Source organism: Halichoerus grypus, chromosome 12 (assembly GCF_964656455.1).
Source record: "Halichoerus grypus chromosome 12, mHalGry1.hap1.1, whole genome shotgun sequence".
NCBI classification, from domain to species: domain Eukaryota; kingdom Metazoa; phylum Chordata; class Mammalia; order Carnivora; family Phocidae; genus Halichoerus; species Halichoerus grypus.
The window spans coordinates 4,618,843-4,642,140 of NC_135723.1; the positions used below are offsets into that span (position 1 = coordinate 4,618,843).

Below are 23,298 nucleotides of genomic sequence, written 5' to 3' on the forward strand. Positions count from 1 at the left end.
TGGCGCATAATAGGTGCTTAGTAAATTGGCACTGAATACCTAAACAATGGAGTCAGCAGCCTGCATAAATCCAGCTGTCGAATTTTCTAGAAAGCCAGCCAGGCAGCCTTCCCAAACCCTCTGGTGGCTGTTCCTTGGAAAAAGGCCCACCAGGCAGGTGACACACAGGCCACCAGGTGGATAAATGCCAGACTAATTCCAACAAGGGAGGACACGTGTCCAGGCATGGGGACCGTGCAGGAAGCATTACCCAGCAGGCCAGAGCCGTGCCTGTGTGAGCCTGCCTGACCCTGTCAGGCCTACCAGGTCATCCCTGAGGTCACAGGATGCAATTCTGTCCCCAACCAGGAAGTACACTTGGGGCATCCCCGCCGTGAGAAATCTCTCTCCCTCTGAAAGCACACTCTTCCTCCATGCCAGTCTCTCTGGCTTCCCTGGCCCACCATGGATGCAGCTGAGCTTCCTAGGAGAAGACACGGCTTCATACATCCTAAGTCCCCCCCTCGCTCCACATGGCGTTGCCCACAGAAACACTGGAACGGGAGGAGTGGGGCTTGGTGGGCAGCTGGGCTCTGCACTGGGAAGAGCTCCATTTCCAGAGGGAAGATGAGAAGTAGGGTATGTTTCTCAAGTCATGGACCCCCTGCTCGCATCTCCAAGGAGCACTTAGCCCTTGACAGAGCGTGATTCGGTATCCCCTTGAACAAACTTTCCTTGTCTGCTATGTCCACTGCCCTGCGTGCTGGTCAAAGAGTAATTCAGAGAGACAGAGTGTGCAGGGGGCAGGGGGAGGGGGCGCAGTACAAGAACATTCGCTGGGATCGCTTACACAATCCTTACACCACAGCCATGAGCTGCATGCTATCACGCCCATTCCACAGATTAGAAAACCGAGGCTCAGAGAGGTGAAAATACACACCCGGAGTCTCACAGCTACTGGTGGACCCTCAGTTCCTACCCCGGTGAGCCTAAAACTCCAACATTCTTTTTAGTTTTTTTTTTTCCCCCAAAGATTAAAAACGAAAACGTGATCCCCGGTCTCAAGGAGCCTAGAAAGAAATGGGAAAGACAGACACGAACTTGACAAACTATAAAACAAAACAAAGTGTGAGTTTTCAGGAGGGAAAAAAAAGAAAAAAAAAAAAACTGCAAGAGAAGATCCAAGGGGAAGCAACTTATTCAACGGGCAGTGGGGGGCATCCAGGAAGGAGGTGACAGCATGGGGGTCAGTGCGCGTCACCTACAGTGATGGAAGGGCCCCAAGGTGTCTGGACAAACAGAATGGTGTGCCCAGGCTGTGTTCAGAATAAAAACAGCAGCTTCACAGATAATGGGCAGAGGGCACAGTCAGTGGGGAATATGATTCGGTGTCCAGCATTATTTTTATAAAATACACCCACAGCGATGGAAGGACCATCAGCCTGTGCCCCCATCTCCTCCGGTCCGTGCGCCCACCCCCAGGAAAGGTCAGGACTTAGTAGAGTCTCTCCCGGTCAGAACCAAATGCAGAATTGGTGGGTGTCACGTGGGTGTCACTTACCACTCCCTGGCATGTTCCATGGGAAGCGGTGGACGGCGCCGGGAGCCAGCAGGCGGGCTCCTAGCTGCCCTGCCGGCGCCCAACTATTTAACCCACTGAAACGTCAGCTCGTCGGAGGATCCCAGAGAGGTTTAGCCAGATGTGTGCATACAGTGCCTGCCCACAGGTAAGAACCAGGAGTCTGGAGAACCTGCTCAGAGATGGGAGCAATTCACGGCAGGGCGTATCTAACATCAGCCGTGGCAAGAGAAGCGACAGCGGCAAACTTGTTAACGGACTTCTGAAGGCAGCAGGGACGGTGGCTCGCTTTCCTTATGAAAACCTCCAGCTTGCGATCTGCCTTCGGGGATAGGGTTTAGCATCGTAAAAGAAAAATAACTCATTCTAAAAAATATTCACCTGCAAGGGCTGGTTAACTGAGGGTTAAAAAAAAAAAAGTTAATTTAGGTAAGTCGTAATATAATGCGGAAAAGCATATTAGACTTTAGGAGAGAGCGTATTCTGGTTCTCTACCTAAGGGAGACCTAAGGATACTCTTTCATCACTGATCTTAATACTGAATTATATCTAAGTTGTACCCACCGCTTCCAAAAATGGATTGATACTTCTTTGGATGGACGCAAAGGTCCGTGTGTTCTATGGCCAATATATTAAAACCTCGCTGTGCACTGCTGTGTCCCCTGGGACTGGCATGGCCTAGACAAGCAACAGATATATGTCAAACGAATGTAAGAAACAGGAAAAGTGAGGAGCAAAAGTAAGAAAAGCCAACAGGCTGGAGGAACACAGGACTCACGGGGATAAAGCCCTCTACGAGCGGTGAGCATCCTGACAGCGAAGGAAACGTGAAACATTAATGGGGTCCAATGATCCACTAAAAGGAAACAGGTCAGCATGGCATGAGCCATCTGAGCATCAGGGAAGTGAGCCGTAAGAGCTGAGACCCGGGGATCACAAAGGGTGACATGGAATGTTTCCGTGCCAACGGGGAACCGGGAATGGGGAGGTCCAAGGTTTGCCTGACTCTGGGAAAAATGGAGCGAGCAGGTGCCTCAATGGCTTTTTGTTCTGTCTTCCTCACGGAGACAGATACTCTTCCGAGTGCAAAGGATGGAGCGGGCACAGGTCCAGGATAGGGGAGGAGGCTGCAGGGGATCCAACCTATTTGGCTGCTTCCGAGGACAAGGAAAACTCAGCCCCTACCTCAAAAATCTCATTTTGACGCACTGAAAACTCTGAGGAGTCGGAAGGACAGGAAGGCACAAGCAGACCCTGGAGGACGGGGGGTAACTCGAGAGGCCAAGGGGGTCGGAGCCCACCGGCCGGGGCCAAACTGGGCTCTGCCACTCCGCAGGGGGTGATCTGGGTGACTCTTCTGACCTCTGGGCCTCAGTTTCCTCCCCTGCAAATACGGGATAACGAGAGTGCCCACCGCATAGCACAGTTAGTTGGATTCACTGGTTAACAGGTGAAGAACCTGTTTTTATAACAAGGAAGTCACCTAAACAGGTACGAAACAGAGGACAGAGGCAAGAAACCATGGCCTTCCTTTCTGAAGGTCTGTGATATTGTCATTTGAACGGATACTGCAGAAGCAGCATTAATCACGTGGGCAAACGCAATACTTAGACGTGGCCTGAATGCATTTCGTTTTCCAAAAGGCAGAAAGATGTCACTCTGTGGGAGAACAATTATGGATGGTTTTCCTCCTAGTTTTTTGCCATCTCAGCCCTAAGAAAAGGTGTTTAGGCATGGTGGGAGGGTGAAGGAAATCAAAATCATACTCAACGTCGGCTTCAATATCCAACCAGAGGCCAATATTCGTTACTATTCAGGATTCTGTTGAACACATCAAAAAAGGACTTTATCTTTAGGGGACAGCATCGTTTCCCTATGAGGGCAGAATGCTAAGAAAATAAGAGTTACTTTGATGTGTGTGCGCGCATGCGTGCATGTGTAAAGCAGGTAAAATGTTGATGATGTTCTCATGGATAATATAGTAAAAGATGGACATCCAATGAACTATGACAGGAGCTGGGTCCAAAAGCTACAATCGACAGGAGTCTTGCCAGCTAACTTTCTGGTTTCGTCCTCTCTCATCCCACCTCAAATGCTCCTGACACCCCTTAAATGGCACCATGGGAAGGGAAGGTCTTTGGTCACCTGGAATTACCAGAGCCTCCCTCCTGGAGGGTAGGGGTGGGAACTCAGGACCTTTCGGGAACCCACAAGTGCATCTATGGCATGTGCGTTCAGGAATTCCTTAAGAAATGATCTATTAGAAACAAGTATGAGCAAGGCACCAGAGCAGAACCTTCAGCATAAGTAAGACACGGTTCTTCTACTCAAGAAACGCACGATCTCAGGAGAAAGGGGGAAATGCGGTCCATAAAGTAACACTTACTCGTAACAGCTTATACAACAGGTGCATGCTACAAGAGTCCCCTAAATTACCTCCAAATGTGAAGATGCACGGACATCGCTTCGATTCCAATTTGAGCACTGAGTGACCTCTCAGTCCCTTTGGGCAAGTTACCAAACATCCCTGGCTCAGTTTCCCGATCTGCAGCTCTAACAACTCCACGGAAAACACAGAAGACACATGGGAGGTTTTAGCACGGGACTCCAAGTTATCACTGTCCTATTGGTGTTTTTCACCATACTTATGCGAGATGGGTATTTGCTATTGGAGAATCTAAACCATAACGTGGTTCCTAAGTTGCCCACGGTCACGGGGTGCCACCACTGGAAGAAACAAGAGCCAAGAAATATCTGGCCCCGAGCCTGGCCACCCCCAACATCTGTGACATTGGCCAAGGATCCCTGCAGGGGAAGATAAAAAACCCCTCATCTTCTCTACTGACCTTCTTTTCTAACTCTGGTCTCTTCCACTTGGCAAACAGATTATCCAAGCCAAGTGCTGGAGTCTGGTGTCTCCACGGGAGCCCCGGGTCCCTGGATGTATGACTCCGGGCGCCATGGACAATGTCTGCAATCCATCTTGGGAGGCTTCTCTGTGATGCTCACACATTCCTGTCTCCAAACGGACCTCGGTCCCGAAATGGACACGCACACAAACAACCACAGAGCTCAGCCTCAGTGGCAGGCAGGAAGAGCCAACAGAAACAGCTTTTTTTTTTTTTTTTAAGATTTATTTATTTATTTGAGAGAGAGAGAGAACATGAGCAGGGAGGATAGGCAGAGGGAGAAGCAGGCTCCCCACTGAGCAGGAAGCCCAACGTTGGGCTCGATCCCAGGACCCTGGGATCATGACCTGAGCTGAAGGCAGACGCTTAACGACTGAGCCACCCAGGTGCCCTGGTCTTTTCCATTTTAAACAAGCTGTTTCTGGGGCACCTGGGTGGCTCAGTTGGTTAAGCATCTGCCTCCTGCTCGGGTCATGATCCCGGGGTCCTGGGATCAAGTCCCACGGTCCTGGGATCAAGTCCCACATTGGGCTCCCTGCTCCACGGGGAGCCTGCTTCTCCCTCTGTCTGCTGCTCCCCCTGCTTGTGCTCTCTCTCTGACGAATAAATAAAATCTTTAAAAAAATAAAAAACATAAAATGAGAAAAGACCAAACTTCAAGAAACCACAATCCTCTGAAACCTCACGTTATCAAAAATACAGTCAAAAGAAAGCTAAACCCAGAATGACTGTGTTACTAATTCCATCCCTAAGTATAGACCCAAAGGTCCTGAGAGCAGGGACTCCAACAGGTACCGTACACCTGTTGTCTCCCGCTGCACCATTCCCGGGAGCTGTGGGTGGACGCAGCCCGGTGCACACGGACGGACGGACGGACCAACACGCAATGCGTGTGCACTGCAGAGGAGGATCAGTCACAGAAGGAATGAAACTGGGATACACGCTATAATGAGGATGAACCTCGAAGACCGTGCTCAGTGAAATAAGCCAGACACAAAGAAGAAATAGTATTGGATTCCACATCCGTCAAGTAACTAGAAGACGCAAAATCACAGGGACAGTAGCGTAGAGGTTACCAAGAGCTGGTGGGGTTGGGGATTATTGCTTTCATACATACAGACTTTCTGTTTGGGCGATACAAAAGTTTTTGAAATAGATGGTGCTAATAACTGCCCAACACCATGACTATAACGAACGCCACGGAACTGTGCACTTAACGACAGTTAAAATGATCAATTTGATGTCATGTATATTTTACCACAATAAAAACATATCTGTAAAAAACTGTCAAGAGCAATTCTAGCTATTATAAAACCACCAACTTTTAAAGGAAAATGCAACCCTTCCTGCAGTGTGTGGCTGGGAGATGCCTGAAGCATTGCGACGACTATCACACAAAAATAAGCTGCTTACGTTGGAACAAGCTAATAAACACGAGAGCACTAAATCCTCTCTGCCAGAGAGAAAGAACAGGTCAAGGAAAGTCACAGTGAGCCTTTTGTTTTAAACACCGGGTCCCCTGCAAAGAACCAGCCAAGTCGACCTCAAACAATGGAGCAAACCTTCAGGCCTCTAATCAGAGCATCCGAGGGGGCCCTGCAGATCACAGGAGGCAGAGAACAGCCCCGGACCTTTGTCAGATTCTGTCCTGTGGGCCCAGGGCATCTTGTTAAGAGGAACCCGAGCTCGAACCTGGTGTCAGATGCAAAGTGGGGAAGGGGAGGCTCGGAGAGGCAGGGAGGAGGGCCCCGCAGGGTCGGGGGATGGGGGTGGGGGGTTCCTGCAACCCCCAAGCCCACTCAGTCCAGACCCGGGGCTGGGGGCGCCACAGGCAGAGAAGAGCAGGTGGCATTTGGACACACTTGACAGAGGGAGGTGTGCCTTCCTAGCCCAATCCCAGACCTCGAGCCTCGGCCACTGCCTTGTCCAGCTCTGTCGCCACATTTCCCATGTGCCATGAGTGTCCGTGGTCCAAGCACACACAGCATGCTTTCCCCTGCGTGCCTTCTGCCAGTTTTCCTACTTTGTTTCTCTTACTTAGAGGGCTTTTAAAAATAAACCGAGGCTCCTAATAGTCTGCGTGCTAAATGCAGCGCAATGATTTGTCCCAGCCGGAGTGTGCAGGTTCGTGTTTGGAAGGCCGCTGTGCCCCTGCACAGATGTGTATCTGCCGTGTCCTCAAACACCATTTTTCCTTTACAGTGGTGCTGAGTCTTACTGAGGAAATTCTTTCTTAGCCTGAGGGCACAAGGATTCTCATGACTCATTCTTATTTGAGTAAGTTTTTAGAAAATGCTGTTTTCTACTTGTAGTGATTGAACTGGCCTGAAACTGATGATTAAGGATAGGATGGGGGCAGGGTTCCAGTTCCCCTCCGCCCCTCCCCGCACCCAGCCCCGTGGGTCCTCGCTGCTCTGCTGGGACTTCTCCGAGCTGCACCGAGTTTCCATAAATGTGTGGGGCTCTTTATGACACGTCTATTCTGGTCCTCAGGTCAATGCGTCCTTGAATCATTAACACGCTTTCCTAATTGTGATGGCTCCTAAAGAAGCTTTGTTATCATTCCTTATGAGCCATCTGGGGCACGTGGCTGGCAGTCGGTTGACCAGTGACTCCTGATCTCAGGGTTGTGGGTTTGAGTCCCACACTGGATATAGCGATGACTTAAAAATAAAATCTTAAAGACAAAGTTAGGAGCCATCTGACAAATCATACCAAAACTGCAAAGTGTGGCCGCACGTGCATTAAATTTAAAGACAAATTTGATAATATGCGACATCTTTGCTAGTTAAGTCTTCTGATTCACCATCACGGAAGAGCGCTCCAATTGTTTATGTCTTTTTTATGTCCTTCAGCAGCAACTTACACTTGGGTGTGAGTCTGTGTTTTCACAGACATGACTAATATTATTCTGTGTGTATGGTGGATGCTGTACACTTGTGACAGGTTACGGAGGTTTCCTAAAGTTCCGGCTTAGCCAGGGTTTTGCTCTCTTCATCTGTTCTGTATTATGTGAGCGGAGAATTGTGTATATTCTCGTGGTCGCTGGTGAGATATCACTTTTCCCCCTTCAATCTTTCAATGTGTCAACGCCTTCACCATCTAACGTTGGTAAAGCATCCTTGCATGATTATAACGAACCCAACTTGGTCATAACATTTGTTTGATGTTTAATTTAAGGCAAAGGGGTAAATCTGACTACCGCTTTACACGGTTGTATGATCACGTGAAATAGCCCATATGGGGATTTCTTGTGCTGTCTCCTGCAGAGCTACAGAGCATGGTAAGATGAGTCGAGGCTCTGGTCTCTACCTCTCCGACAGCTCGTGTAAAAGGAGCAATGATTTGCTCCTTGAAGGTTTTGTGACACTCACATCTGCAAAACCCCAAGCATTTTTGAGGCGATGGTACCGGATTATAGACTCCATTCTGCCACTTAACTCCTTATTAAGATTTTGTATTTTGCCAGGAGTCGAATTATTATTTTCACTTTGCTTTCCTCTTTCAACTCTTCCTCCTTATTTCTTCCGAATTCTGTACCTGAAACTTTTGAGAGCTGTCCACACCACTCACAGAGCTATACATTCTGTCAGAATATTCCAGATGCATTCACTGTACAGGAGAAATAGTCTTGGTTTTCCTAGGTAATCTCTAGGTTAGTTTTTTAGGTAATCTCTAGGGATCAGGGGTTTTGTGTTTTTTGTTTTTTTTTTTAAGACTTTATTTGTTTAGAGCAGTTTTAGAGGAGGGGATGGAGATTTCCCATATACCCAATGCTCTCCTACAAGCGTGGCCTTGCTCATGATCAACTTCACTCACTAGAATGGTACTTTTTTTTTTTTTTTTAAACCACAGATGCTGACATATAACCGGCCAAAGTCCATAGCTGACCTTAGGGTTCAGTCTTGGTGTTGAACGTTCCATGGGTTTGGACAAATACATCCATCCTTATGACATCATACACAATATTGCCACCACTCTAAATCCTCCCTGCTCTGCCTAGTCATGTTTTTCCATTGCCACCCTGGCAACCACTGGTCTCATTACTGTCTCCACAGTTTTTCCTTTTCCAGAACGTCACAGACTTGGAATCCTACTGCCTGTCGACTTTTCACACTGGCTTCTTCCACACAGGACTATGCATCCCAGCTTCCTCCCCATCTTTCTGTGACTTGATAGCTCATTTCTTCTTAGCGCTGCATTGTCTGGATGGACGAGCTTATTTATCCGTTCTTCTAATGAAGGACGTCATGGTTGCTTCCAAGCTTTTTGGCAGTTATGAATAAAGCAGCCATGCACATCCCTGTGTAGGCAGGCTTCTGTGTGGACATAAGATTTCAGCTCTTCTGGGTAACAGCGAAGGCGCGTGACTGCTGGATCGTATGGTCAGAGCAGGCTCAGTCTGAAACTGACAAACTGCCCTCCAAAACACCTGTGCCATTTTGCATTCCCACCGACAGCAAATGAGAGTTCTTGTGGCTCCAACATCCTTGTCAGCCTTGTGTGTTGCCATTTTGTTTTTGCGATCCATTCTCCATTTCCCTCGTATTTGCACAGTCACAGGGATGAACTTGCTCATGGTTTTCTTGTGTTATTGTTTGAACTCCCTGGCATGCTCTCCACGTGGTTTTCCTGTGCGCCCATCTTCCTCAAGAGTGTCTGTGCTGAAGGTTTGCAGTTTTGGTAGATTTTACAAAGGACTGGGTTTTGGTTTTGTTCCCACCTATCAATACTTTCTTCATCATTCCCGTAATTTCTGATCTCAGTTTTTGTAACTATTTCCTCTACATTCCTTAGCATTCTTCATTTGTCATGCTCCTAATTTCCATTTTTCTGCCAAGATTACAAATGGAGTCTTGAACACTTTAAACAATTTTCTACCTGCAGTACACGCATTTTTCACTCAATTCTAAATGACTGATACTTTCATTGTGACTTCCACTGTAATCCACGAGTGGGGCAACGGTGTGTTTTAAAGTTTCCACGCACATGTTTATGTGTTTGCGTTTTGAACTTTTTCTGTTGATTTCCAATTTTACTGACTCTGGATCGAAGAACGTGGCTTGCATGAAATAGACTGCTTCAAATTTAGTGCAAAAAAATAAATTTAAAACATAAAATAAAATTTAGTGCAGTTTCCCATACACGGCTGACTTTTCAAAAAGCTACACAGATTTTAGAAAAGAATCAAGAGTCTGTTGGGTGCAGGGATCTACGTTTCTACTAATCCGGGCCTGTTAATACTGTTACAGATACAATTGGAATGACTCTGACATATTTTGTATTTTCTACCTGACATCCTTTTTATTTTTCACATCTTGTTTCTCTTCCTTTTCTATTGATGTTGGTTGTTTTTATTAAATATAGATTCCCTTATATCTTTTTCTGCTAGATTAGAAACTATGTACGCGTATTGTTTCAGTAATTACAGTCAATATTTTAGTTGCAACTAAGATTTTAAAATACGTAACTAAGCCTGGGTGGCTCAGTTGGTTGAGCATCTGACTCTTAGTTTCGGCTCAGGTCATGATCTCAGGGTCATGAGATCGAGCCCCGTGTCAGGCTCCACGTTTGAGATTCTCTCTCTCCCTCTGCCCCCCCCACTCTCTCTCTCTCAAATAAATAAAATCTTTAGAATACATAACTAAGTGTACATTTTTTCTAATGCAGTCTCAAATTGTTTTACGTTCTACTTCTCCTGAGTCTTATTATATAATTGCTCGTGGAAAAAACCCTAAAATGGTATTATGATATAACCACGCAGAGAACAAACCTCAACACACACACACACACACACACACACACACACACACGCTCAGGGCGTCTAATTACCGGAAGTTCAGTTTAACCTTCGTTTAACAATTCATATGGAATTGACCTTGTGACATGTCGTCCCTTTCTCTGTGCATTACTGTGTCCCCTACTCGCCGCTTTGCAAGGCATTCACGATCTTTCTAAAGTACAACTTTCAATAAATCTTTCAGAGAAGACTGACAGTAACAAATTTTCTCAATCTTTGCCTGAAAAAGCTTTCTTTCGCTTTCAGTTCGTGTTGGTGTGAACCGGCAGACGGACGGTCGCCTTCCCTGCAGCGCTTTGAGAACACCCGCGTTAGCCCCTGGCACTTGCTGGGCACGCGTGGGCTGCCCGTCCGAAGGTCCTTCAGGCACTGCGAAGTCTGCATTTTCGCCGCAGACCTTCTCTTTGCCTTGGATTTCTGGAATCTTCCTAGATGCTTCCCAATGTGGATTAGTCTTCCCTTTTCCTCTTGGTTCTTTGAGCCCCCTCTGGGGACTGACTGTCCAGTTCTGGCCAATTCCCACCAGGCTCTCTTCAAATCCCCCCCCCCCCCCCCCCCCCGCACGCTCCAGGACATGTGAGTGTGCGTGTCCAATGGCCCGCTCGCGTTTCCCAGGTCTCTCTGTGCCATTAGGAGCTGATGCCAACTCATTAATTCTCCTTAGACTGAATCCGGAACTTTGAAAATGCCAATAACTATATATTTCACTTCTAAAACATGGAACCAACCCCCCCCCCCCCCAGTCGCCCCACTGCATTTCGGTTTGTCCTTTAGGACACCGTGCTTTCATCCACCTCCCTGAGCAGGACACGCACACTTCCTTCAAAGCCATGGTCAGACCCATCTTCGCTGCATGCGGAAAGCAGCGGTCTGGTGATTCTGGTGGCTGTGTTTCTCAGGGTGTAGGGACTTCAGTTTGCAGACTCTTTGGGGCTGGCTTGTGCTCTGCCCCCACCCCGGTTTGGGGATGGAGCAGGGTGCCCAGCACCACTGCTGTCTCTCGGAAGGCTGCCTGGGCCCCGCCAGCCATGCCTGGCTCCCCGATCTGAACTGCCCTCTGTTGCTGGTGTCTTCTATCGCCCGGTGGAAATAAGCACGGGCACTGCTCACTCTCTAAAAATATCTGGCCCGTGGCCCAGCCTGCATGAGTCCTTCTGTTTTCCCTGTTCTACATGCAACGTGTGCAGAGTTATTGAGGATTGGAGGGAAAGGTGTTCGAGGTCACAGGTGGAGACGCATTCACTCGTTCCCTTTGGCCCTGCTTCAGGTGCTGGGACGTGCCCGATTCTCAGCTTCAGCAGCCGGCGTGTAACTGGAGCAAGGAAGGGAATCCGCTCTGTTCTGCATGAAGCCCGCTCCACCTTCCGTGCTCAACCCTCACGGCCACTCACCGAGCAGCTGTGAAATCCATGGGATACTTGAATGTACATCTTAGTTTTAAACCTTAAAAAAGCTTTAAGATTTACTTATTTATTTATTAAAATTCTTATTTATTTAACAGAGAGAGAGAGAGAACACAAGCAGGGAAGAAGCAGAGAGAGAAGGAGAAGCAGGTTCCCCGCTGAGCAGGGAGCCCAATGTGGGGCTCGATCCCAGGATCCTGGGATCATGACCTGAGCCGAAGGTGGACACTTAACTGACTGAGCCACCCAGGTGTCCCAAGCGTTAAGCTTTAAAAAGTTCTTTCCATGTAATTTTTTTTCTAACTTTTGGATTAAAGCATCAACGTAGATTTTTATATGAACATTACTACCCAAACTTCGATTATTTCAGTTTAAATGAGACCCCTAGTAATCAGTGAAATGTAATCAATTAAAATGTTCCTAAGTTGCAAAGCCAATATTAACAAATCGGGTTTCTTTCTTGTTCAAGGGTTCTCAAAGATGACCCTGACATTATGCTCGACACAGAAAATCCCAACTGTCTGACACGGCTTCTAACACTTGAGAAAACAGATCTTTGACTTCATGGGAAGCTCCCAGCTCTTATTTTTTGCTAAATTTCAACCTCTTTCTGATTAAGCCATTTTAAAAATCCTATTATCCTAATGCCTTCCAGCTCTAAGGCCTACAATGTATTGTACTTAACCTCTCCAGTAGTCCAAACCATGAGCTGAGCTGTGGGCATTTTTCCTGACCCCTCCCCCAGTCAGACTGCTTCCCTTCCCAGGCTGCTCCCTAACCCCCCCCTTAACAACGCGTGCACCGTTGGACCTAATTTGCTTTTAACCCCTGTCCTTTCTTTCCCATGATGATCCCATCAGAAATTAATAGAACAGGAATAGAATCATAGCAAGGCAGAGAACTACGAAGAGCACAGACACACAAAACTAGCCTGAGTGCAAATATACACACGCCAACATCAAGAGGACTGCACCATGGAGGAGCCCCCGACAGGTAACGTCAGGTTCCCTTCATGTTGCATCCTGAGAGAACTCATGTGGAACTGATTCTGAAGTTCTGCTCACTGCGGTTGGCTCACGGAACAGAAATACAGGTTTCCCCTCGCTATTTGGAGCTCAGCGTTCCTGTGAAACCTTTCCGAAGCCGAAACGGTGTAAGACAAAGAAGCAATTACCATTAATTCATAGGACAAATTTGGGGAGCGTTCCAAGAGCCAAAAACCACCTGTCTCAGCCTCCTCTGATAACGGATGAACAAAAGACCTGGAGATAAACAGCAGGTGCTCACAGCTCTGACGCTGGATGCTGAAATGCTGAGCGCAGCTCAGGGGGAAGGGGCTTGGCAGGGCCACCGTCCTGCTCAGCACCCGCTGCCTCTAGAATGGCTCTCTGCAAAAGCAATGCTGAGTCTTTCTTCCTTCCTTTTTTTTTTTTTTTTTTTGTTTAGTATGTTGTTTATTTGTGAGAGAGAGAGAGAGCACAAGCAGGGGGAGCAGCAGGAAGAGGGAGAAGCAGGCTTCCTGCCAAGCAGGGAGCCCGATGTGGGACTCGATCCCAGGACCCTGGGATCATGACCTGAGCCGAAGGCAGATGCTTAACCCAACGAGCCACCCAGGTGTCCCAAAAGCAACGCTGAGTCTTTCTTTCTAAAAGCGGAAATCCTCTGGATTTCTTTAGGTGAGCAAAAAACAGGTACTAAGGTAGGTCTTTCGTGAAAGCAGAGTAGCGTGAAACAAACTTTCAAAAAGGAGGGGATGCCTGTGTATCAAGATATCGCAACCACGTTTTGTTGCTTTGTTTTTTTTTCTGTTTAAGAATTTGTTTTCCTTACAAGAGGAAAAGAGCCAAGGTCAGAACCTTCTCACGTGAGTGCCAAGAACAGTTTCGCAGAATACGGAGTCCCAGCACCGTGGCAAAGCTGCGGGGGGGCTTATGGCATCCGTGCCACCACATTTTTGTCCTTCCTTACCCTGGTGATTCGTGAGCCGGTCCGGCGGGGCAGGGAAGCCAGGTCCTGCCAGATCTCGTGGACTGAGGGGGGGCGTCTGTTCCACCTGGTCCTGGAAAAGGCGGGAGCACAAAGGCTTTGGTCAAAGCAAGCACTTCACTCTTGTCCACATCCACCCTCCCCTGCATGTCCTTCTTCCTCAACTTCTTACTTCACTGTATTCACCTTCTTGGTTTTTAAACGTCGGTTGTTTAAAATACACCGTATAAGGGAAGTTAATCGTGGAAAGGGGCCACCTGCTTATCAAGGGCATCAGAAGAGAAGTTACTCTAGGTCTCCGGCTTAAATTGCTTTGCCTGAATAGCAATTCAAAAAGAATTATTATCAACTGTTGGATTTGAGCACGAAATATAAATAATTAGCATTCCACAGAGCACATGCATTTTCTGCAACAATTACTGGTAATCAAGCCCTAGGCGGTCTGTTATCTGGTACGGAAACATCCAGAGACTGCTTTATAATTGGCCCCCTCTACAAAGCAGAAGGGCCCAGCGGCATTTTTTTTCTTTCTTTCAGACGTCAGGATGAGGACAGAAATTTTAGGCAAAAGTTAAAACAGCAATGTTACAATCAACTCCACAACTCTAGGGAAAAAACGTCTTCGTGAAGATTATAATCAAGCCAATGAAAGACAGGTTAAAATGTGGGAAAAGAAAAAGAAAAGAAAATGGGCCTTTTCATATTTACGCACTTAGAATACTAGCAGGGATTAACGTGGGGTGGAAAGAGGTCAAGTTTCGCTTTCAGATTTGAGAAATTCTGAGATTTTTACACTGCACGTGGATTACCTCCATAATTAGGTCTTAGAACTGTGTCTGCAAGGGACATCTACTATCGGCACAAAGAGCCGGCAACTCGGCGCCTCATCCCTTCCTATGCAAAGGGACCTCTTGGTACCGCCACCTGTCTCAGGTGGAATATTCCCCAAGCTGTGCCGGGCTGGACTCCCAATTTACAGCTGGGGACACTCAGGCACAGGAAGGTTATGTCCACCTTACTGCCCCCTGCCGGGAAGGGGCAGTCCTGGTATTAGAACCCAGGCGGTGGGGTTCAGAGCCCACGTGCCTTCCCACCCACGCAGCCCAAGAAACTCAGAAAAGTTCATTCATTTTGACAAGTCTCTCTGTCACCTGAATGCTCCCCAGCAAGCAAGTGGCTCTCTGTCCAGAGCCTCAGCCGGGGGTTGTAGAAACGGATGGAGGATACGCTACTCCCTCTGCTGTGTGAACGCCAACCTGCGTGTGCACACACACGTGGGTCTGGTCCATGCTGTGCGGGGGGGGGGGGGGCACTCGCTAGAGCTGGGGAAGCAGAGACGAGGGCACTGGGGAGAGAGTCCAGAAGGGTCAGCTCACCGACATCTACCACTCAGCAGAAGGGAGCTCGGTCCCTGAGACCACAGTCACACTTGCCCCCAGAAAATCTGAAGAAAACGGATCCAAGCCCCAAGGTGTGAGAGGGTGTCTTCACTGCTTGTCTCTCTCCAAAAAAATAGCTTCCTTTTTGATTTTTAATCATAGACATAATACTTGCTAACTCTGAGAATGTAGATGCTAAAGAAAAGCTTAAAGAAAAAACTTCAAATGAACCTCTCTTCTTTCACCCTTGGATGATACCCTATCAGTTTTTGGTCTGTTCTTCCAGAGATGAGAAAAAATGCACCAACGTGGTACGTGTGTGTGCAATGTTTGAATTACTTATGGAGAATGTGTATGTTACATTTGGATCACGTGGGGGTTAAAAGTGATCCTGATTTTAAAAAAAATGGATTCATAATCAAATGACACATGTTACTGAATTTTAGCCTGTCTTTCTGAAATTTCCCACAGCAACAAAGCATCTGCATTAGCACTTCCAAGCCCTGGACCGCTCCAGTGGGTGGGCGAGCAGCATGACTTCGGGAACCCATACCCTACCAGTGAGCAGGTGGTTAGCGAAGAATGGAAGCTTCTGGTTAGGAAAGAGGAGAGGAGCTGGTTTGCAGGACACGGAGTCTGGAGGCAAGAGCAAACCCACCAGGAGCCCTGCGGAGGTGCTGAGGACGGAGCTGGGCTGTCAGGGTCAGCGCACGAGGTGGTACCTCCCAGACCCCCAAATGCAGTGCAGCACCTCCTTCTGAGGTCACCCCAGCTCGTTTCTGCAATCCTCCATGCAATCGGCTCTTTACCATCCGGGATAAATATTTTTTCCTTCTTTTCCAAATTTTAAAACAAGCAGGTCAATTTTTGGAAACAGAGCAGACAGAAGTACAATAAAAATGCGCCTGAATCCCCTGACGGTAGGTAGGGTAACTGACGGCACTCTCGGGGACTCAGCACCTCTAGACACCATGGAAATCACACAGTGTGAATGATCCAGGGTCCTGCCTCCCCCTCCCCCATGAACTTGACAAGATACAATTTTAAAACCTTGGTAAGTATTCTTTTCAGATTCTAAACTACTCTAGTACACATTTGTAGCCAGTTGCAAGTTTCAGAAGGCATTCTAACAATCCAATCAACACCTCTGTGCATAAAACCCTGTCCGCATTTCTGATTATTCCGGATTATCTTCCGGACCCCTGGAAATTGAACCACTAGACCAAAGGTTTCACACGTATTTTTCTCTGAGCTTAGATACATACTGTCAAAATCTTGTTCACGCAGTTTACCCTTCCACCCAAAACAGAAGAGAAGTGCCCGTTTCATAATATCTGTGGCAGACCGAGACTGGTGATCTTTCTGGAATTTTTTCTTGCCAATCCCAGAGGTAAACTGTGGCCTCGGCCTGTGGTTTTCAGTGCAGGTCTCAAATACCGAAGCTGACCATTTTCCGGAGCTTCTCAGCCCTTTGTCCTTCTTCTTTTGGACTACTCTCTGATGGGTCAGCGGGACGAGTGCCCGAGGGCACCAGGGCTTTCCAATCAAGCCAAGCCTACCGCCACCCCTCGGGAGCTGAGCCCCCCTTGGGGCCAGTTCTCTGGAGTCTGACTCAACTGACTCATCTGTAAAATGGGTTCGATGACGCCCTCTGGGATTGCTGGAGGCTTTATTTACAACACCAAGTGCAAAGCCAGGGCCCGAGGCCAGGCAAGCACTCGGCCCATGGACGCGGGCTTCCTCCACCCCCTGGAAACTCGTGTTTGCGCCTCCATATTCCTCCAGGATGAGCTCTTGACATGTAAGAAACTGTTTGCTCGTGTCCATTGCAAATGCTTTTCCCAGCTTGTCTATCTGCAGTCTTAACTAAATTTTTGATTCTCAGAAGAGTAACTCAACGTAGGCAAGTTTACTGAACTTTCCTTCTCGGTTCATCGTGGCAAGATTGATGACTGCCTTCGTCCTCTCTCCAGGAAACTGGAGAGCGTCCGTGTATGTTTTATTCTGGTCTCTTTTCGACGTGACGTATTCCTCGCTCATCTCGCTGACATTTATATTGGTGGACGGGGAAGAGGTGAGACCATTACCTGGCCCCCCATTCACTCTGCCCTTTCTGCCTGAGCCTGAAGGTCACCTTCATCCCACCTTATAATCTCCATACCCACGCGTGTCTGAGCCTCGGCCACACTCGTGCGTGGGTCCCACGGATCTGCCTGTCCCGAAGCCATGGCCACGCTCTCCATCCTCACGGCTTCCGACACGTTTTTGTTGGCACCCACTTCCCCTCTTGCTTCTTTTGCATGGATCCCTCCTCCTCGAATTGTCTCAAGGTTTGCTTAAATTATTAAAACTTCTCTTCTGGCGTATTTCCTTACATATAAGTGAGCAATTACTACCCATTATGGACATGGATGCTGGTTGTGGACCATCTGGTTGAAATCAAATGGCACGTACATCAGGAGAGTATAAACCAAGGGTCCAGCCTCCCTGTGCCTCAGGCCCCACCCAGCCTGTCTCTCTGGGAACAGACAAGCCCCCGGGGTGTCTCCTACGCAGGCTCAAGTCCAAATCCGAGACCCCGTCGTCCCCTCCACGTGCCACCGTCCCTAAGCACTCCTCTCGTCAGTGGCAAGCAGACCTGACCCCACAGAGACATTGATTTAGAAGACAAGGACCTTCCAAACCTAATTTAGGCAACCTTGTCACCAGATTTAGCAAATGCAAATACAGGGTGTCCAGCGAAACCTGAGTTGCAGATAGACAAACTAACCAATTTTGGGTCTAAGTCAGTCTCAGGCATTGCATGGGACTTGTCCAAAAAACCATTTTTGTGGTTTATCTGAATTTAACTGGGCATCCTATACTTCATCAGGCAGCTCTGTACCTCAAGGACCGTTCAAAATCGGACAGGTTTGCGTGACAAATTACAGCGGTAAGAACAAAATCTCGACGCATGGCTCGTTTGTTCGTATATAAGACTCCCAAGTCAAAAAAAAAAAAAAAAAAAAGTACTTTAAAGAATTCAACAGGTGGAAGCTTCAGACAAGAATCCTATTATCCTGGGAAGCGAGAAAGGACGCAATAGTAGGAAACTGCTAGTGTTTGTAAAATAAAGCCCGGGGAGAAGCAAACCACCAGTGCAGGGGAAGGTCAGGCACACGGTCCCTCTTGAAAGGCAAACAATGGCACTTGGCCAGGCTCAGGGTCACGAAAACTGGGACAGGAGTAACAAGCCTGTCCCTATGCCGGCGTGGTCTCCCGGGGCTCTTTTTTGTTTGTCCGGGTGGGTTTCCTGTTCCAGGTTAGTGAGCCTCCCCGTAGGGTCAGGAGCAGCACTATGGAGCGTCCTCCTCTGCAGGAGGGCCGGGGCCTCGCTGGGGGCCTGGGGGTGGGGGTCCAGGATTCTTCTCCAAGGTGGCTGCTCGCTGCTAAGGCTGCTGTAAACCAGAGCCCTTCACTGCTGGGCTGTCTACCTCTAGGGAAGGCGGGGAGCCTGGAAGAGCCCTTAATTAGCTATGCTGGTCACTTCACTATTTGGTGCTGCCGCAGATATTATGAAACGGGCACTTCTACATCCATTTGGCTGTAGAAATACTTTCCAAAGTCAGAAGCAGGCATCCAGTGGAGCAGGGCAGAAATGCAGCCTCCATTAATACGAAGAAGAGCGGCCCCCCTGTAGAATGACCTTGTGCGGAGTGATTTCCTTCCACCCACACTAAGCCCTGCAACGTGGGGGGTGGACGTGGGGAGAATGACCCTGCAGCGGCAGCCTGGGCCAGCATGCTGGTCCCAGAGCTCCCACAGGACTTGGCGATGGGGCACAGGGAGGGGACGAGGGACGGCTCCTCCAGCTGGGCAGTGCTCTCCTCTAGAAAGTTCCTTCTTGAGTCACACTTCTGGGGGTTACATGAATGCCCCCCCCACCTCGCTCCTTCAGACCCCTCCAGCCCCCTCCCTGAAGCACTTCCTCCCCTGGCAGGAGCGTGCCCACTGTACGCGCTGAGTGAGACCCCTGCCCAGGGAGGCAGGTGCTGACCCTCCCTCGCTCGGCTAACGAAGAACCTGAGGTTTCAAAGACCACCCGGAAAAGGTGCCTCGAGCCGGGGTCTGAACCCAGTGGGCCTGGCCGTCAGGGTAGCAGGAATCAATGGGAGGTCAGACCTCCAGGGGGAACTGCTGAGAAATGCAGACTCCCAGGCCTGCGGGCCTGCAAGGTCCTGACTGCAGGGGTGGGGCGAGTCTGAGCACCTCACCCCAGGTGATTCAGTTCTACTGAATATTCCGGGGGGCCGCCTTCCTACCCTGGCTTCCCTCCAGCTAGAACGCACAGCTCGCAGCAGGTAGGCCGCCCCATCCTGCTCTGCCCGGGGATTCTTCGCTCTCCGGAATGTTCTCTCCCTTGCCCTCCACACGCATGAGGCACTCATCTTCAAGGCCTCGCTGGGAAGCCACCTCCTTCTGGAGCCTTCTCTGACAGCCCAGATGAAAATGGTCTCTTACCCCTCCTCCCGCCGCGCTCTTTAATTCAGCGCGTGCTCCTGCCCGCTGACGTCCCCAGACGCGGGGCAGGGACGCCTCCGCCCCCCCACAGTGAGGTGGTGAAGGTGAGGGCCGGCTGGGAGGAAGGCCACGGAGCCCAGCAAGAAGAGCGGAGGAGACGCATCATGACCCGGCCTGGGCACCCACGGAGCCGGACTCCACACACGCGGCGGCGGCAAGGGGCCGTCGAATACCTCATTGCCCACGCTGGCTGCCAGACGGCACAAGCCGCCCAAGAGGAACACCGCTCTCGAGATGGAGAATGTCCGCAGGGCGGTTTGAGCCGTTTCCCGATCTAAGAACGCAGGACCGACGCGGGCCTCGGGGAGCGGGTGGGGGGCTTCAATGAGACAGGAGCGTAACGGTCAGCACGGAGTCTGCCGGGGAACAAAGGGGAGCGTACGGCGGAAGGCCAGACTCCGGGGTCCAACCCCAGGCTGCCACCTGTCAGTCAGCCGTGTGACCTCATGCATCTGTGGGCGTCCTCGGGGCCGACGGGCGGCTTCGTATGTTGGCCCGGAGGAATAAATTAAGGCGCTCTAAACAAAGGGCTGATCCAACAGCTAAAGGTTCCAGGCCCTGAACAGCAGGGACAAGACAAGGCGTCCCTAAGAGACCTGTCTCTCTAGTGGGTGTCGGGGCTGTGTCCTTGGTTCCACCCAGCGCACGACCTTTTCAGGGGAATAAAGGGACGGAAGGCGCCCTTCTTTACCCTGCTAAGAAAACCAAAGATGAACACCACAGAGGACAGAACGAGGGGGTTTGACGTGTCTTCAACCAGCGAGAATGTTCCATCAAAACCTCCAAGCCGAAGTCTTCATGCAGATAAACCACCCACACACACGAATACCATGCATGAGAATGCTGTGGGCGGGGGCAGGGACAGCCCAGGGACGCCCACCTCAGGCTGTGGTGAAGACAAAGCCACATGGGGCTGTCCCGGCGCCCCCACGCCCTCGCCCGCAGCGGCCCTGGCCAACCCCACTGTCGGGCAGGGAAGGACAGAATGGCACGGGCCCTACCCTCTGGGGCCCAGCAGCTCGCTTTCCCTCCAGGCGGCCCCCTCCTGCCCCCTGCAGCCCACCGCCCAGTGGGATCCTGGTCCATCTCTGACACACAACAAGCCGAGGCTTCTGAAGGTCAGTACTCGAAGTACAATCACCAAAGCTTTTGTCGTTTGATAACAAAACGCAGTTAAAGTCGTAGAACAAATCAGAATCAAAATCCACTAAGCGATGAGCTTCCCGCCCTAGTGAAGAACACATGACCGAAGCATCAGTCCACGATTCTAACCGGGAAAGCATTGTCTTACAATATCACAAATTCCCTGACGCCCAAAGCCTACTGGGTCAACCGTGTGCGCGTCTTCCTCTACGACCTCCAAACACGAACAGCGGGGTGTGACAAAGATTCCCCATGTAGCCTACTCCCAGCTACAATTACTCATTTTTATGAAACCTTACTAGGTTTGTAGTAATTACTCAGCACGCCGGCCCTCCTATCTAGGAGGGAGAATACTGCCTTCTATTTCGACGGTATCATACGAGCCGCTGAGTCACACAGGAAAATACCTGGACTGCCACTCATCAGAGCAACAAAAACCTCTTCTCCAAAACAGTAAGACGCCAAGCGCAGCAGGAACAAAGCCACCGCTGAGAAAACCACCAGACTTTCACAAAAACCTCATCGCACCCAAGTGCCGTAGACCTGAACCGACACTGCCCTGTATTTACCATCTTCAGACACTTCTTTCTACACAACGACCTCTAAGTGCCCGGATTCTTGACATTATGAGCAAAAGTAGTGTATGAATCACCTAGCTTTAAATTCGATCACCCACTCTACAACGCCAGGCATGGAAACATCCATTTCAGTAATGTGAGGGAGAAAGGAAGTCCACCCATCTCTTATTTTCTTTTGAGCAGTTCTACTGAGATATCAGTTACCTAACAGAACTTCACCTGTCGTATTAAGTGTACAATCCAACGAATGTTAGTGTAATTACAGTATTTGTACAACCATCACAATCTAAATTTAGAACATTGCCATCGCCCGCCCTACAGAGAAACCTCGTGCCCAGAGCCTGCTCAGCTTGACAAATGGTTTTCCCAAAATAAAATGCCTTTGCCACGTCCATTTTCTTCCCGTCCTTTGATCTGGCGTCCCCCCCCCCATGAGTGAGGCAGCTCACCTCATGGTGAAGAGCACTAGCTCCAGGATTTCTAGAAATCACCAGCTCAGAGGCCTGGGGAAGGCACTAGCCCTCCCTCGGGGAGGGTCACCTCATGGGACGGTGCGGAAGACTTGGCGCGATCATGTGCGTGAAGCACACTGTAAGTTATTAATAAGCTGCGATTTTCACGCGCATGCCCACTAATCCTGCTGTTACCGCCACCTCCCCCGACCTCCATCTCCCTGACCTGCTCCCCTCCAGCTGCTCCCTCCCCCCTCCTCCTCCTCTTCCACCAAGACTCCACCAGGGACTTTAGCCTGAGGACGGGGCAAAGGGCCACCTGGGAACAGCAGATCAACCGCACGTCCATGCGGGATTACAGAACGCAAGTTCGGTTTGTAGCACGCCTGCCTTCCTGCCTGCTTTCTGTTCCCGAAGCGAGTCGCATCCAGAGAGAAGCCGGAAGGGCAGTGCGTGACACCGGCCCCTGCGAACTCGGGAGGTCAGGGCCCCTGCGAACACGGGAGGTCAGAGGAGTCCGGCAGTGTGGACGCACCCACTGGCTGTTCGGGCAGGAACAGTGGTAGCTTGCGGGTAGAAGTGAGCTCCACCACGAAGGCAAAGACGCTGCCCGAGTGGAACCCCTCAGACAAAGGCCCACAAGGCCTTCACCCCTCCGAGCACCGGGAGGCGGGTTCACGGCAGGCTTTTCAAATCTGCCCCACAGGACACGCAAACCCCAGAACACAGGCTGCGTGTTCTCCCCGCGCTGCTGCCGGTGACCGGCAGGCACGGCGCTGGTAAGAGCAGACAGGTCCGCCCTTCCTCTCCCTGCTTCTCCCCTGCTCTGCCTGTGCCGGCCTGCGGTCCTCCAGACTTCAGCCCCCCGCCGACCCTTAACCCCGCATCGCTTGCAGGCCTTCTGCCCCCTGACTGGCCCTGATCAGAACCCCGCCCGCCTCCCCTGCAGCCCCCGAAGGGAAAAACCAGCTCTTGGCATCTGCAAGGCCCTCGAGCTACATCCAGGACTTCGATTCTGGATGTGCCTCCCGGGGAACCAGCTCCAAATGGCTCGTACCTAAGCCCAGGCTTTGCTCTGGGGAAGGAGACTAGAGAGGCTGGCCCAGGGACAGAGCGGGCAGCGATCACTCCCGGGGGCAGGCCTGGAGATCGGAGGTCAGGACGCCCACAGTTTCACAAGGGGTCGCGTCTCAGGAGCTCTAGTGGGGGAGCGGGGACAGAGTTCCGGCCAGTACAATGACTGCGGCTCAGAAAAGGAGCCAGATACGTCAAGTCCGTGGAATGTTAACCAATAAGTAACATGATGGCCCAACGTTCCATATAGTGGTGACGGCCCCGCATGTCCTGTGCACTAATTCTACCGTCCACGCTTGCTTTCGTACGAGGCTGATGGTTCTCCAAAGTCAGTAACTTACTGACTTTAAGTACAACCAGCGAGCGGCCTGTCAAAACTACAATGATGCTATAATTTTTTTTTTTTTTAAGTAGGTTCCATGCTGGGTATGGAGCCCAATGCAGGGCTTGAACTCC

At 50.0% G+C, this 23,298-nt stretch overlaps 1 protein-coding gene across 9 annotated transcripts in view; it reads right to left on the reverse strand.

The window, feature by feature from the left end:
• The window catches only part of GRB10 (growth factor receptor bound protein 10), a 175,086-nt gene that overhangs the window by 78,006 nt on the left and 73,782 nt on the right, over window positions 1-23,298 (reverse strand). For 8 of the 9 annotated variants that reach the window (XM_078059939.1, XM_078059934.1, XM_078059936.1 and 5 more), the window contains one exon: window positions 13,639-13,729. The exons of the other annotated variant lie outside the window; for it this stretch is intronic. In XM_078059939.1, coding sequence (XP_077916065.1) covers window positions 13,639-13,729 — 91 coding nt within the window. The remainder of the gene's footprint in view (window positions 1-13,638; window positions 13,730-23,298) is intronic. 9 annotated transcript variants of the gene reach the window in all.